General features: G+C 43.6%; 1 protein-coding gene across 1 annotated transcript in view; it reads right to left on the minus strand.

Annotated features, from left to right (window-relative positions):
- PIGB (phosphatidylinositol glycan anchor biosynthesis class B) overlaps positions 1 to 17,395 on the minus strand; it is a 31,079-nt gene that overhangs the window by 614 nt on the left and 13,070 nt on the right. The window contains exons 5-11 of the mRNA XM_075857970.1: positions 14,455 to 14,585; positions 14,231 to 14,371; positions 12,876 to 12,927; positions 11,465 to 11,676; positions 8,029 to 8,093; positions 6,414 to 6,615; positions 4,765 to 4,945 (exon numbers count right to left, since the gene is read on the minus strand). Of these exons, the coding sequence (XP_075714085.1) occupies positions 4,765 to 4,945; positions 6,414 to 6,615; positions 8,029 to 8,093; positions 11,465 to 11,676; positions 12,876 to 12,927; positions 14,231 to 14,371; positions 14,455 to 14,585 (984 nt within the window). The remainder of the gene's footprint in view (positions 1 to 4,764; positions 4,946 to 6,413; positions 6,616 to 8,028; positions 8,094 to 11,464; positions 11,677 to 12,875; positions 12,928 to 14,230; positions 14,372 to 14,454; positions 14,586 to 17,395) is intronic.

Raw genomic sequence — 17,395 nt, forward strand, 5'->3', positions numbered from 1 at the left:
TCCACAGCCCGACATTTTAATATAATTTACGCGAGAAACTGGCCTAAATTATAGGGGAAGATTTTTTTTTCTGGTTCGCAGACCTGATCCTTCTAATAAACTAGGTGCATCTTATTCCAGCTAACTTTGTTTTAAATAAAAAAAGACACTTATGGTGTTTCTGCAGAGGAAAACGTCAAAAATGCAAGGTCTCTGTAATAGGACCATTAGGCAACGGTCGTAGTTATTAACCAAGGGTAAAATATCAAATATACAGTGCCTTGCAAAAGTATGTTTTTTGGCATTACAGCCTTGAATTAAAATGGATTTTTGGGGGATTTGTACTATTTTGATCTACACAACATGCCTATCACTTCCAAGGGGCAATATTATTATTATTTTTTTACTGTGACACAAAAAATTATGCACATTAACGTTCTGTTTTTATGCCATAAGTATACGTCTATTTGTAGAGCCAGCTTTTGCTGCAACTATGGATGAGGTATCTTGGGATGTGTGTCTATTAGCTGAGCACATCTAGACACTGAGATTTTTGCCCATTCTTATAGACAAAACTGCTCAAACTCCCAGTTAGATGGGTTGCTTTGGTGTACAGCAGTCTACAAGTCATACCATGGATTCACACCTGGATTGAGGTCTGGGCTTTGACTTGGCCATTCCAAGACATTTATTATATGTTTCCCCTTAAAGAGGCTCTGTCACCAGATTTTGCAACCCCTATCTGCTATTGCAGCAGATCGGCGCTGCAATGTAGATTACAGTAACGTTTTTATTTTTAAAAAACGAGCATTTTTGGCCAAGTTATGACAATTTTTGTATTTATGCAAATGAGGCTTGCAAAAGTCCAAGTGGGTGTGTTTAAAGTAAAAGTCCAAGTGGGCGTGTATTATGTGCGTACATTGGGGCGTTTTTACTACTTTTACTAGCTGGGCGTTCTGACAAGAAGTATCATCCACTTCTCTTCAGAACGCCCAGCTTCTGGCAGTGCAGACACAGCCGTGTTCTCGAGAGATCACGCTGTGTCGTCACTCACAGGTCCTGCATCGTGTCGGACGAGCGAGGACACATCGGCACCAGAGGCTACAGTTGATTCTGCAGCAGCATCGGCGTTTGCAGGTAAGTCGATGTACCTACTTACCTGCAAACGCTGATGCTGCTGCAGAATCAACTGTAGCCTCTGCTGCCGATGTGGCCGACACGATGCAGGACCTGGGGCAGGAAGTGAGTGACGTCACAGCGTGATCTCTCGAGAACACGCTGTGTCTGCACTGCCAGAAGCTGGGCGTTCTGAAGAGAAGTGGATGATACTTCTCGTCAGAACGCCCAGCTAGTAAAAGTAGTAAAAACGCCCCGATGTACGCACATAATACACGCCCACTTGGACTTTTACTTTAAACACACCCACTTGGACTTTTGCAAGCCTCATTTGCATAAATACAAAAATTGTCATAACTTGGCCAAAAATGCTCGTTTTTTAAAAATAAAAACGTTACTGTAATCTACATTGCAGCGCCTATCTGCTGCAATAGCAGATAGGGGTTGCAAAATCTGGTGACAGAGCCTCTTTAAACCACTCCATTGTAGATTTAGAGGTATGTTTGGGGTCAGGGTCATTGTCCTGCTGGAAGGTGAAGCTCCATCCCAGTGTCAAATCTCTGGCAGCACTCATAATGCTACACTACTAAATGGATGAAATCTCACTTGTTGCCTCTGAAGACTGTAAGTTAGAGCAGCCACTTGCTACATCAAGGACCAGCAACCTTCGGCACTCCAGCTGTTGTGAAACCACAACTTGCAGCATGCACTGACAGCCAAAAGCTATATTATTTCAGCCACAGGCATGCTGGGAATTGTAGTTTCACAACAGCTGGAGTGCCAAAAGTTGCTGACACCTGTGCTACACTGTATACAAAGTTAACACAGGTAGAAGACTGAAGGGTTGCTTTAACTTATACAAAAGTAGCAAACTTGACACTTAAAGCGTTATATAGTGCAATCTAGCAACCTTTGAACACGTTACATACTACGATGCAGCACGTGACATGCCAAAATTCAATGTCAAGTTTGCTACATCTGTATATTGCGCTATGTTCAGTGCTTCGTACGTGCAAACTGTTGCTTATACAGAGTAGTATAAAGTGATAGTTCCCTACATTATATGCAACAATTGATATGCCGGGTGGCTGCGGTTCACCCAGTGTTGAAGATAGGAACTAAAAAATTAAAATAAACACTTTTTTTGTGTGCCAAGTTTTAAATATTACCAGGCACCGTTTGTCTTTTTGAATCTAATAGTAACAGTTCACTTTTTTTTACATATATTAAAGAATTTGTATGCAACTTTCTAATGTATGTAGCAAGCAGAGATCTTAAAAATAGTGAGAATTAAAATGCAATCAGTGGAATCGTTCTTGTTTAAATCCTTAGAGCCCATGTGCACAGAGCCTGTACGGTAGTGCATGGAGGCTGTGCAGCTCACTAGTACGGAGGCTCCATTGGGCATGTATATACGAAGATATTCTCCCCTAGCAGCAATGCAATGAGCTTTTTTTTCTGTCTGATTCGAACAGAATCCAACAGAAAAAACTTCTGCGTGCCTTTGTAAAAAGCTTTAGGTAAGAGCCGCAATAGGCTGAATACCCACACAGACCTGGTCTTGCTAAGAGGTGGATCAGTTGAATCGAGCCTAGACTGCCCCCTGAACTAAATGGCCTGAACTACACTTTACCTGCACTGGTACATTGCAGCAAACAGGACAGAAGAGAGATTTGTGCTGCTGATGTATACACACAGTCACATTATTATGCCCACCAGCTAATATCCAGGTTAACCGCCGTGTGCAGCACGGACAGCAGCTGACGGGCTGGGGGTGACTCAATAAGGTGCTGGTTGTCTCAGGTATCTGGAGCCATGATGACTGCTGTACATCCCACATTTGCTGGAGGGTGCATGGGGGGGGAGGATCCATAGAGCCAACAAGACAGTCGAGGTGGTCCCACAGATGCTCAATTGGGTTCAAGTCTGGTGATCTAGTAATCCTGGAAGTCTTGGTCGTGCTCTTACAACCACTGTCAGACATTTCTAGCCGTGACATGTCACATTCTCTTGCTGGAAGATTCCATCTGCCCCAGGGAAGACACACAGCATGAATGGGTGGACGTGATCTGCAACGATGGATTCATACTCAGATCAGAGCCTTCTACATGGACAAGTGGGCCCAGAAAATGGCATCAATTTGTTTTTTTCCCAGACCATAACACTGCCACCAGCTTGTGTTCTTCCAGCAATGGTTGCAGGGTGCTTGTTCTCTAATTTTTTGCCTGACACACCAACGTACATCCATTTGATGAAGCAGAAAACATGACTCATCAGAGGAGGCAACCCTTTGCCAATCATTGGTGGTCCAATTCCGATACGGTCGTGCAAATTGAAGTTTTTGGTTTTTCCTGATGCACCTTTTATTAGCATAGGAGCAATGAGCATTCGTCCGCTTCAGAGCCCCATACGCAGTAGGGTTCGCTGAACTTTTGTTTTAGACACACGTCTGGAAGACCCCTGGTTGACTTTCACAGTGAGCTGCTCCACTGTAGCGTGTCGTTCGGCCCTCGCACACCTTCATAGTCGACGTTCACCTCCCACATCAATGGCACGTGGTGTTCCTGCAGTTTCCACGTCGGTTATTCCCAATGGTGCCATTTGTCCACAGACGATACACTTTCACCACAGCAGAATGCGAACAGTTCACAAACTGCGCTGTTAGAGAAATACCGCCACCCTTGGCCCGAAAAGCCAATAATCATCCCTTTTTGCAACTCTGACAAGTCGCCCCTATTACCCATTGCAACAAGTGATATGTGATCAGACAGCCGATCGCACACCTTATATACCCACCACGCCAGCCCAGGACACATCACTTCCTTCATAGGCTACACGCTGCTGACGTTGAAACTGGTCATAATAATGTGACTCAACTGTGTATATTTACAGGTGACAGTTGTAGCACTCGTATAAATACATTTTTACACTGCAACATAAATTTATGTTTCTATTTATTGATGACAGATATTGAAAATTATGAGGAAATGAAACATGTATTATAAAGGTATGTTCACACGTGCACGCCTGTTACGGCTGAAATTACGGAGCTGTTTTCAGGCGAAAACAGCTCCTGAATTTCAGACGTAATGGCATGTGCAGCCGTTTTTCGCAGCGTCCATTACGGACGTAATTGGAGCTGTTTTTCTATGGAGTCAATGGAAAACGGTTCCAATTACGTCCCAAGAAGTGACAGGCACTTCTTTGACGTGGGCATCTTTTTTTACGCACCGTCTTTTGACAGCGGCGCGTAAAAAAAATGACCGTCTGCACAGTACATCGTAAAGCCCATTCAAATGAATGGCCAGATGTTTGCCTGCGCTTTCAAGCAGTATTTTCGGCCGTAATTCCAGGCGTAAAACGCCTGAATTACGTCCGTAAATAGTGCGTGTGAACATACCCTAAAGCTGCTGAACTTTTCATTATGCTGAGATTAATCTTCATTTATATATTAAACTAGCCGAAAGGACAAACTTTAATTTATGCCGCCCTGCATCGCTGTAGTGTATTGTTGTGTTTGTCTACATGTTTATTCAGGTCCATACATTGGAACCAGGAGTGTGCTCCATAAGAAGACATCTATACCCCTGGCTCAACAAAAAGTCCCAGAGGCCCCATTTATAAGTAAAAGGGAGAATGACGACCCGGGTATTCATGCCTTATGCTCACCTGTGCTAGAACACTGAACATAACTAAGTGCGTTGGTAATCGCTTGGAATCATAAAATTCTGCATTGAGCCAAGCCAGGGGGCTTACGTAAAATAGATCAGCTTCATCAACATATGTATCGTGCTCATCTAAATCTGGAGGACACTCAAGAAAATTCATCTCAATGGGGCAATGAACATGGCTGGGAAAAAAAAAAGAACCAGATACAATTAGCTTTTGTAACAGTGAGTTTGTTTCATCAAATATTAGAGATCTGTTATAGTCAAAATGATGAGGGACACGGCCAAACAACAATGAAGACAATTTCCTCTAGAAACTAGTAAATGTCTTTAAATTTGCATAAGAGTATATAGCTTTATGCCGGAAATAAAGAGGTTGACAGCAAGCAGTGTGAATATGCAGTGTTAGGATATATAAAATATCTGAGTGGGGTCCCCCTTTATAACATAGAGCTGCTAAGAAAGAGAAACCCCCTGCTCTGAGCTGGGCGTTTATATATGTATATAACGCTACCTTTTCCCTGCAGCAGCTGCTGAACCAGCTTCCCCTTGAGAAAACAGCTGAAAGAATGCAGGGGAAGCAGGAGGTGGCTAGATTCTAAGGCTATGTTCACACAGAGTTTTTTGCAGGCAGAAAATTCTGCCTCAAAATTCCATTCGGAATTTTGAGGCAGATTTTGATCTGCCTGCACGCCGTTTGCCACGTTTTTCGCTAGCGGCCATTGAGCGCCGATGGGCAAAAACACCACGAGATACGCTTTCTCTGCTTCCCATTGATGTCAATGGGAGATCAGAGATGTAAACGCCCGAAGATAGGGCATATCGCTTCTTTTTCCCGCGAGCCGTTTTTTCCGCTCGTGGGGAAAAAAAAACGCCTCCCATTGAAATCAATGAAAGCCATTTCGGCCGTTTTTTGGCGCGTTTTCCGCGTCAAAAAACTGTGTGAACTGACCATGAGACAGCCACTTAAAGGCCTCCAACACACTCTGCATATTAGCGGTGGATTGACAGACAACAAATCGGCAGCGGAATAGAGTACCAGACACGTTTGAACAATTCTCATCTACCCGCTGTGGAATTTCTCAGTAATCGAGAAGGGATGAAATCCACGCATTGGCGTAACACAAATTTTGTGGCAGATTTGCCATAGAGCTTTCCGCTACATGTGCAGGGGCCTAAAGAGCACAAGCATTTAGTCATGGTTAGGGTATGTGCACACGACCTCTTTTCAGACGTAATGGAGGCGTTTTACGCCTGAAAAGACGGCTCCAATACGTCGGCAAACATCTGCCCATTGCTTGCAATGGGTCTTACGATGTTCTGTGCAGACGAGCTGTCATTTTACGCGTCGCTGTCAAAAGACGGCGCGTAAACTTACGCCCGCGGCAAAGAAGTGCAGGACACTTCTTAGGACGTAATTGAAGCCGTTTTTCATTGACTCCAATGAAAACCAGCTCCAATTAGGTCTGTAAAAGACGCCGCGAAAAACGCGAGTACATGCAAAAACGTCTGAAATTCAGGAGCGGTTTTCTCCTGAAAACAGCTCCGTAATTTCAGACGTAATTGGCGTTGTAGCGTGCACATACCCATAAAATTACCACTACATACTAAACTACGAGGTAAGCGACTACTCCGTGAACCGCTGCTCACCTGTAGAAGGGAATAGAGTGACAAGGCATCAGAATTAGGAGAGAGGAATTCTCTTTGCTACATAGTTGTTGAATGTTGGTCATTATGTCCAGGGCTCCTCTCTGGTGAATCAACCCCGTGTAAAGAGCAGGTAGCAGATTTGATAAAACTAAAAGGCCAATAGCTGGTTTCTTCCAACGTTTAATATTTGAAACTGAAAAGCCTGGAGACAGAATTATTCTTGTAAGTGTAAGGAAAACAACAACAGCAAATTAATAGCAGATAATGACTCTACCCGGGTAAGAAGAAAGACGCCTGTCTCCAAGTGACTACAGTAAGGCCTCACGCACACAAATTTCGGGTCGGCCGGGGTCGGAGTGTCACCCGCAAATCGCGGGCCGTGCACATGGCCCGTCCATTATTTCCTATGAGCCTGTACCGCAGAACACGGCCGTAATAAGACATGTTCGTTCTTTCTGCGATCTGGGTTCCTGGGTCCATAGAAATGAATTGGGCCGCAATTCTCCCGTGGATTTTCGGGGTAATTGCGGCCGCAAAAGCACGTTCGTGTGCATGGGGCCTAAGGATATGTTCTCACAGGCAGGATAGGCTACGGAATTACCACAACAGAACTCTGCGGAACTTCTGCAGCATTTACAGTAGCGGTAAAGTGGATGAGATTTCTGCAAACCTCAGCGCCAAACTGCTGGAAAAAAAATGCACAACAGTCGTGCGGGACGTGTTCTGCGGTGCAGCTTTCAAATCCGCAGCATGTTAATTTATGAGGAGATCTTGCATTTTTTGGCTATAGACTTGAATGGGATGCAAAACACAGTAAATTTGCAGGTGCATATAAAGTTTGTTACAATCAATGTTTCTCACTAAATCCGCAGGTAAAACAGCTGTGGAAAATATGAAATTATTTCCGCAGCTACATTGGGATTCCGCAGAAATATGCGCAGCAAAAATTCAATATTTGCTGCAGATTTCGGTGACTGATTTACCTGCATTTTTTGAGATTTTGCTGCAGATTTTCCATTGTGGAAAATCTGCAGCATATTCTGCCTGTGGGAACATATCCTAAGAGATTCAATGTAGACACAAAGTATCACAACCCTCTGCTCTGTACGACATCATTGCATCCTATAGGCTGGGTTCACACTGAGTTTTTTTGCAGGCAGAAAATCTGCCTCAAAATTCAGTTTGGAATCTTGTGGCAGATTTTGCTCTGCCTGCATGCGGATTTTCACTGCGTTTTTCGCCCGTGGCCATTGAGCGCCGCAGGCAAAAAAACGCAGTGAAATACGCTTCTTCTGCCTCCCATTGATGTCAATGGGAGGTCAGAAGAGTAAACGCCCGAAGATAGGGCATGTCCCTTCTTTTTCCCGCAAGCAGGTTTTTCCGCTCGCGGGAAAAAAACGCCTCTCATTGAAATCAATGGGAGGCATTTTCGGACGTTTTTTTGGTGCGTTTTCTGACGCGGTTTCCACATCAAAAAACTGTGTGAACTGGCCCTTACCGAACAAAGAAAAAGTTCTTAGAACTATGGCATCTTAGTCAATGAATATAGTGCATAAAGTTATCAAACTAAACACAACAGACAGAAAATGATTTTTAAAAAAAATGCACCGCTTACCACAGAAGATCATGCAGAGTGGCAGTACCGGATAGATAAATCGAAATTCCTTATGGCTCAAAGTGCTAAAAAATAAAGCAGACATATTGCAGTACCTACAACACAGATTTAATATCCTGGTCCATCTAATGCTGCAAATACACAATTCAGGGTCTATGCATTAGTAGCAAAATCCTTCACTTGAATCTTCATCATGAATCACGTAAAGGCTATGGAAACCGTTTGGCCAGAAAAAATAATCTTCATGCAAGTAACTAAGTCCCTGTAGAAAAAAAATCTGCACTTATCTGTTTTTTGCATCCAGCTTTCCTTCTTATGAGGGTTGGTGAAAGCAGAACTGGTTTGCAAGCTTTCTTCAATTCAAACTTCTTCTCTAGGGGCGTTCCCCAGCACTGGTCACATGTTCAGTCCTGGGCAACACCCCTAGAGTAGAGGTCACATGTTCTTATCTCTAGGGGCGTTCCCCAGCACTGGTCAGTGTTCTCTTCTCTAGGGGTGTTGCCCAGAACTGGTCACATGTTCTCTTCTCTAGGGGTGTTGCCTAGCACTGGTCACATGTGCTCTTCTCTAGGGGCGTTCCTCAGCACTGGTCACATGTGCTCTTCTCTAGGGGCGTTCCTCAGCACTGGTCACATGTGCTCTTCTCTAGGGGCGTTCCTCAGCAATGGTCACATGTTCTCTTCTCTAGGGGCCTTCGCCAGCACTGGTCACATGTTCTCTTCTCTAGGGGCATTCCCCAGCACAGGTCACATGTTCTCTTCTCTGCCTGTTTGGATTTCTCATGCAGGAGCACAGCTTCCCCTCTGCCCCCCCTTCTCCTGGTTCAGAGACTGTTTTGAATACCCGCACCCATACAGTAACAGCCTGTAGATGTGTCTCACCATCCCCCCTCCTCCTCCTTCTTCCCCTCTGAGACGCTGCTTACAATCTCTGAGACTTCTGCCCATGTGTGATCCTGTCTGCTGGGCCCCGTATCTAGGCCTACCACATGGAAGGCTTAGATACAAGGCCGCATCGGACAGAAATCTTTTACAGTAAAAGATTACTGTCTTCTGGGGCCTTGTATCTAAACCTACCATGTGTTAGGCTTCAATACAGGGCCCATCAGACAGGATCACACATGGGCCAGGTATCTAAGCCTACCATGAGGAAGGCTTAGATACAGGGCCCCAGCAGACAGTAATGTTATACTTACTCTCCTCTTCGACTACGGGCGCAGCGGAGGTCCTGACGCCATACAGCGTCGTGACATTGTGCACGGCGCACAGCATCTGGACATCTTGATGTGGAAAGACGTCAGGAATGAGGAGGGTATGTATACTGTTACTATAGTAACTGGGGACGGTGTCGTTTATTACAAAGGCCCCAGTTATCATAGTAACTTTTAATAGCTATGGTGCGGGGGGCAATGGGACGACCGGTCGCAATTGCGGCCGCTGCAACCCCTATAGCTGCGCGACTGCATAGTGCCACATACCGCTCTTTCTAGATCGTGCCACATAGCCCCCCCTTGTAGATCCTGCCACATAGCCCCCCCTTGTAGATCCTGCCACATAGCTCCCCTTGTAGATCGTGCCACATAGCCCCCCCCTTGTAGATCGTGCCACATAGCCCCCCCTGTAGATCGTGCCACATAGCCCCCCCCCTTGTAGATCGTGCCACATGCCACATAGCCCCCCCCCTTGTAGATCGTGCCATACGCACCCTCTTTTAGGTAGTGCCCCACTCTCCTCTGTAGATAGCGCCACCTAAGCTCCATCTAATAGCAGAATCCCCAGTCAGAGCGCTCTGGCCGGGGATTCCTGTCCTGGAGTAGCTCCTGACGTCACTGTCCATATAAGGATAGTGATGTCAGGGGCTTACTCCAGAGTAGGAATCCCGGGGCAGAGTGCATAGAGGCTCTGCCCCGGGACGCCGGTCCAGGGAAAGCTCATAACGTCACTGTCCATATATGGACTGTGACAAATACGGGCCAGGGTGGGGAGAGAAAGCGCACTGCCTACAGAAGAAAAAAAAAAAAAAAAGGGAGGGAGACAGGGAAGACTTCCACTGCGCCTGGCCAGTGCTAAAATTAAAGAGCACTTGCCAGGAGCAGCAGATCAAAACAGTTTGTAATCAGAGATGGGTTCTACGCATGTCCAGCTATATGTGACTGGGAAAGAACACTGGGCATGCAAGAGAGAGAACGTTGGGCATCCAAATACGGACATAAAATCATCTGGGCATGTGCGGTGGACCCAGCAGCTAGAGGAATTTCCACATGCGCAGATTGACGCGAGGATGCTCGTTCACGAGAGAAGAGAGGAGAGGCTGCTAAGGGAGCAGTCAAGGGACAGTCAGCATGCAGACTGATTAAAGCAAAAAAAATAAAATAAAATGGAACCTTGCCTTATGCAGTATTTAGACCACAAGCACAGAAGAACGGTAGGGTATTTTTGATTTAAACCAGTGTTTTATATTGCTAAATATTTAGTATGTAATGGGGAAAAAAAAAAAAGAATGTAGTTGTTCAACATAAGCCAGATAGAGACTGGCATCCAACCTTTCCTATTCTGACTTTTAAGGGTAGGAACACACTAGGCGGAAAAACTGCAGATTTTCCGCAACGGAATTCATTGTGGAAAATCCACAGCATAATACAGTAGAAGCAGTGGGTAAGATTTGAACAAGTCTCAGCCACACAGAGGGAAAATTGAAAATTTATGCTGCGAAATAACTGTTTTTCTGTTGCAGGTTTTTCCTATTGAAATCTATGGGGAGGTAAAACCCGCAACAAAGAGCTATGAGTTGCGACATTTGCGACAGAAACGCTGCGATTCCGCTGCAAAAATCGCAAATGAAAAACCTAAAAAATAAAGAATTTTTCATTTGAAACTAATAAAAAAAGTTCATACTTCCCCCGGCTGTAGTCCTAGTGATGCGATCCTCTCTTCTGAGCGCAGCCCAGCCTCCTGGAATGACGTTTCATCTCATGTGACTGCTGCAGCCAATCAAAGGCTGCAACGGTCACATGGACTACAGCGTAATTCCAGGAGGCCTGCCTACGCTCAGAAGAGAGACGCGACACCATAACTACAGGTGGGCAAGTATAAACTTTTTTATTGCTGCAGGATTTCCGCAGCAGACATGCCGCCCGAAAAACCGCACCAATATTTAGTGCGGTTTTTCCGGGTGTGGAATATTCTGCGGATACACGATGTAGTTTTACACATCTTATCTGCCTAGTGTGTTCCGGTATGGTATAAAAAAAATTGGGTGCCATGTGCAGTAATCAGGATGGGGCAATTCTACCCCCCAGCACAGATCATGGTGTTGTATTGGGCAGCGGTGAAGAAGCGAATGACTTGTTCAGATATACATAATGTTGGCAGCTGATAATATATCCAGGTTTCCTCATTTGCATTTTTTTTCACATAACATTCATTGCACAGCTTACCTGTATATTAGAACAGTCCAAATGATAGCTACTAGTAGAACACGATATCTTTTTGGTGCCACAATACAGCCATGTATAAAGAATGGTAAGTGTGTGCCAATGATGACTGGAAATCCCTGAGTGATGTACCAGTGCCACGGATGAGATCCATAGAAAGAGCCGATGTTTTGGAGCACATTAAACTTCAAAAAATTCCACTGAACAACTGTCCACTGTAAGAGAATAAGAAAATCTTGACATTTACATGGTGGAGTGTAATAATAAATGTGAATTCCCTGCACACAAGGACAGCTCATTTCCACAGGGAATTTGGGACTATAGAAATGCTCTGTGACATTACAAACCGCCATACAGTAAATTGCAGCAGAAAACACTAAATTATATCATAATCTAAAAAGCATGTTGTATGTTCATACTGACAAAAGTCCATGTTACTCCCAATATTATGTGATCCTGCCCCCTGCTGTTTGAATGAGGTTATGTACCGCAACCATAATGTTAATGAGATAGCTCATGAGATATAGGGTTTTCTTTACAGATATAAAAATGATTTTGTCCACAAATATAAAATGTTTTGAATGTACAAGGAAAAAAAAAAATTTTTCACAGTGACTTCCCTTTGGCAAACAATCCCCCCCCCCCCCCCCCCCGCCCACCACCGCTCTATGCTATTTAGGCTTCGTTCACATTATATTTTAGAGCCTACGTTGGAGGTATTTGTACGGAGAATCTCCCGACGTATACCACCGATGGAAGGCTGTGATGTATGGGATTGTATAGGCATACGTCAGCAATAGGACCCATGTGCTCATTTTTCTTTCGGAGTTTAAAAATTGTCATGTACAGAAATCACTATGTTAATGAGATATATCATGAGATAGGTTTTTATTCAGATTGGTTAGTGATTTTGTCCACAAACATAGAATGTTCTGATTATACAAAAGTAGAATTTGTCACGTAGAGACTTCTGATTGCCAAACAATTCCCCTTGCTCTATGTTCATGAGGCTCTGTTCACATTATGTTTAGAGCCTATGTTGGAGGTACACGTAGGGAGGATTTTCCCGATGTATACCTCCGATAGAAAGTTGTGATGTATGCTACTACATAGGCATATGTTGGGCAATAGGACCGATGCATTATTTTATTATTTAGTTTTTCACTTTCTTCCTCTGTATGGAATATACATCGCAAAAATAAAATAAAAAATATCTCAGGAGGACACTCTTTTGGCATACGCCAGGTGAACTGGGCCCTGTGAATACGTCCAGCGTATGCACCAGGAGCTTTTCCGGAACATATGCCGAACGTAGTTCACAAATGTGATGTGAACAGAGCTGTACCACCTTCTTTAGTTTAGTGTATATGAAATGCATTAGATAGACATTACTAACTAATTGCTTTATCCTTACCTCGCCAAAATATACCCAGTCAATTATTAGTGATCCTCCAAGGGTGAGCAGTCTGCAATATATAGACATTGCCAGTCATATTATATCGCCTCCAGCCCATTCACAATCAACTCTTGTGCATAGAAACACATTACTACACAGTACTATGGGATACAAAGGTTTTCAGCTTGTTACAGTACAATTATCGGAGCGGTGTCTTGTTCCTATTGAATGACGGCAAGCAAAATCTTAAAAACTACAAGGAATTGATACAGAAAGTTTATTGGAAAATTGTATATATGTTTTCATTGCTGAAACTGCAATACTCTTTAATTCTAAGTAATTAATAGACGTATCTAGTGCTAGCGAACAAAGGTCATACTGGCTTTATGGCTTTACCAAGATCATATCTAGGAAATATACGGCACTCCGATATGTAGTGGTGCTCGAATAGGATTCCACGCCTTAGCAATATCAATTCAAGAACTCGGCACCCAAGTTTAGTGGTGAAATTATTTTTTTTATTTTGCAATCGACTTATGAAGTATTATGAACGTTTTCGACTACCGTAGGCTTTCATCGGATAATTCGGATTGCTCGGTAATTAAATGGAACGAATAGATCTTGAAGACTCGGTACAACGCTCTGCTACGCAACCTGCGTTGCTGTAATAAATGGCGCCATGTTGTGTAGGAGAGCGTTGTACCGAGTCTATACACAGGGATACGGATTTACGATTCAAATTGAACCAGAATACTAGCATACATGCCGTGCGCCACATTTATGGTTTTAAACACATTTTGCATCACGATTAACAAGGGGGTGTGGTGTAACATAAAGGGCTGTGGCCTTAAAGGTTATGTAAACCTTCAAAAGTGTTTTTGTTTTTTTTTAATATAAAAATGCAGTGTGTTTGGTGCAACTTTCAAATTAGTTTTTATTAAAAATAATTTTTTACCTTTTGACTGATTCAGGTCCTAGCAAAAGATACAGCTGCTCTGTATACAGAATGCAGAGCAGCTGTATCTCAAAGTGTAAAAAATTATTTTTAATGAAAACTAAATTTGAAAGTTGCACCAAACACACAAACATTTTAATTTAAAAAAAAAAAAAAAAAGCACTTTCAAAAAGGTTTACATAGCCTTTAAATGCCACGCAACAAACTTTGCAACAAAGACACTGGTATAAACTAAGCCAACTAAAAGGTGATATAAGGAAAAGGATCTGGTACGTCTAGCTAGATGCGCCAAATTTATCACAGCGTATGCACCACTTTGATAAATTTGGTGCATCTTCTGACTGCCTGGTCTAAGCTTGCGCTGCCTCAAACTTAGACCGTATTAGTACATCTGCATCAGTGTGTCCTAAATACTTACCCAACAGGTAAACACTGATGAAGTATCAAGTCTAATTTCTTCTGTTCTTTGGAAAAATGATAGAGGAGCAACGGAATCCAGAGAATTAGTGCAGTTGGCCGGACAAGAAATGCCAGAGCCACGAAGAACAAGTACTTGGTGCTATAAAACAAGAAGAGTGAGATTCTTAACATGTAAGCGATGTAGTATAGGAGTGTTTACAGCGGACAATGTAGATGTCTCACCTGTTCTTTGTATGTGAACCTTCCAGAGGATAATAATACAAAGCCAGAGTGCCAAGCACGGTTTCCATTGTGTTTGTTAGCGTTCTTGAGGAGCAGTACCATGTAAACCAGGAGCACAGCTGACTGAAGTACTGGAAAGACAGAAATCCTCATGTAACTCAGCAAGGCGTTTGACAGCATAGAGTGGGTTTTGGAGCTACCGTCATGACATGGATTCAGTTCCTGTATTCTGCCGCTAGGGCTCAGATATGTGCGAATGGCACAATTTGAGATATATTAAGGTACTTTTTATACCAGCACATTTTGGTTATTGCAATGAGACAGCTCTTTGATCGGCGCTCGTTCCCATACATTTATATCATGTCGGCAGCACGTCTCCCTTTTTAAACAGGGCGATGTGCTGCCGACTACCATAATATTTTGCACTTCTAAAACTATACGATCAGCGGACGATTGCTCGTTCATCTGCTGATCGCTGCCCTGTTTACACAAGGAAATTATTTGGAATGAGCATTCTTTGAACTCTCGTTTGCCGGAAAATTGGCCAGTGTAAAAGGGCCTTTACAGTTGAAGAGAGAAACGAGGCAGGGTTGCCCCCTGTCCTCGTTGGTTATAGAAATCTTGCTGCCTTAATTCGCACCTCTTTTGATGTTACTGGCTTCCGATATGAAGACTTTGGTTATGGGTCTTATTCAAGACTTGAGGGTGCCCTGGTCATACTATTAATTGGGGAAATCAATCTGGCTGCCAGTGGACCCACTCACGGTTGCTTGCAGAGATTGCTTAGGTAAATTACAGTGTGTCTTCAAGTTGTACCATATAAATGGCATTTTTTTTTTTATACTGCAAGTTTTCTAAACATATTCTGGATGAATTTCCAAATCCAAAGTTGAAGGGCACCTTCTGATACTGAATGCATGGCTGCCTTTCAGCATCAACGTTCTAGAGGATGGAACTCTGAAGTCTAAACGGATTCTGGAGGTTGGGTCGCAGGCTCTGTAATCTGGTCCGATTCTTTCTTCTTCTTCCTTTTAGAAATGCACTCCTTTCATATAAAAGGAGGATCATTGCCCATGTATCAACTGATGCCTAAAGTGTGGTGGAAGAGTAAACAAGGGATGGGCACTACAGGTAGTCTTGCTTGTATGCCAATATGGGAAAACTACAGGTCCACAGAACTTTTGAATCTAGTAGGCTTTGATGGTTGGAGGTCAAAGGGAATAGAATGTGTCATTTGTATCGGGCGGGTGATCTTAAATTATTCTCTCCGTTGCAGGAGGAATTTGGCATCCTTCATTAATGAATAATTGCAACTGTGTAATGCAATTTGTGTGCAGGCTCGGGCATCCCCCTTGGTTCCTGAAACAAAAATCTGGGATATTGCAATTCGTGTAGGTTCTACAAAAGGTCTCAAGACCCTCTATCTACATATCTTATTAGGACACATTTTACAGGGACGCTGCAGATGTTGAAAACATTTTTGGAGGCTTATTTGGGGCTCCTTTTTGAGTATATTTGCAATACTATACTAAATACAATCACAAAGTTATCGGAGTCGTGCACATAGGGTCTATCGTACACCTGCTTTTTTACACAAGATTTGGGCCAGATATGGCAAGATGTGTACGGTGTCCTTAAAGGGGTTCTCTGGGGGAAATAAACGAAATAATAGGTCATAATTAAAAACCTCAAAATACATTTATTTATCCAAAGACGCTCGTATAGTATGGAGGGCAAACATAGTGGGTCAGTAAAATGGCCACTATCGCGGTATTGGGTCGCTATTGGCGCATTAGGATGGCTGCATGAAGATAAGCCGTTTGTAACAAGCGTTGGAGCGACGTAACGGCTACTTCCTGCTCAGGCTGACTGGCAGCTGGGACGTGAACGCGCATACCTCAGCATTCGCGTTCTGCTCAATCAGCACGACATAATTTGGCAAACCACAGACGGCGGCTGCGGAAAACACAAAAAAACAACAACTTATCCTCGGCTGACTGAGTGGATACACTGCTGCATACCATCTGTATGTGACAATCTGTCTCTACGATCCCACAAGCAGACTTATCTGTATGTCTAGAACAGCCAGTGTTGGGAGTGCGCACGCACACTCTGAGATGCAAATGAGGAGGGACTTTCCAGCTCAGCGGGTAGAAAGCAATAAAGCGAGCATAAGCAGGCTCTTGTGGGACATGTCGTTATCAAAGAGCGCACATAGTAACTGAAGCTCCGCCCACAAGCCCTGTCAGCAGATGGATCCAACATGGGAATACCACACTATATTATAGCAATTGGAAGTATAAGTTTAAATACGGTGATGTGACATATATTTACTGCCTATCATTAGTATTCCTCCATTGTGTTTTTTTTTTTGGGGGGGGGGGGGGAGGGGTTTAAACAACCCCTTTCGTCACCTGCAGATCTGTTACATGTGCTTTGGGCCTGCCCAGTTATAGGGGATTTAGGGAGAGATGTGCTAGATCTTTTGCAGAATATGTATTGGCTCTCTGTCCCAGCCGCACAGCTTGCCTGTACATTGGGCTATCTAGATGACATTACTTTATCTTAACACCGTTTTTAAAATTCTATACCAGGCGAAGAAGCGGATTGCTTCCAACTGGCTTAATATTTGCAGCAGATTTTGCCCCAAATCCGCAGCAAATTTTCCCAGGATCTGCTGCAAAATCCTCATGTGTTACATGCGGACTTGCTGCAGGTTTCCCTATATGCATTGCAAAGGGTGAAATCATCAGTGAAATTCTGTTGTCCGCACAAGAATGAGCATACTTCAGATTTGAAAATCCGCAGCATGCTCAGCTTTCAGTGCAGATTTTTTCTGCTACGTCTGGAAGGATCCACTTGTATTGTACTGTAAATTGCAGTGGATTTGCGATGTGGAATCCACCACGTATGGCTTCACCCTTCCTAAACTCAAGCGCAA

The sequence above is a fragment of the Rhinoderma darwinii genome, chromosome 3, assembly GCF_050947455.1.
Source record: "Rhinoderma darwinii isolate aRhiDar2 chromosome 3, aRhiDar2.hap1, whole genome shotgun sequence".
Taxonomy (NCBI): domain Eukaryota; kingdom Metazoa; phylum Chordata; class Amphibia; order Anura; family Rhinodermatidae; genus Rhinoderma; species Rhinoderma darwinii.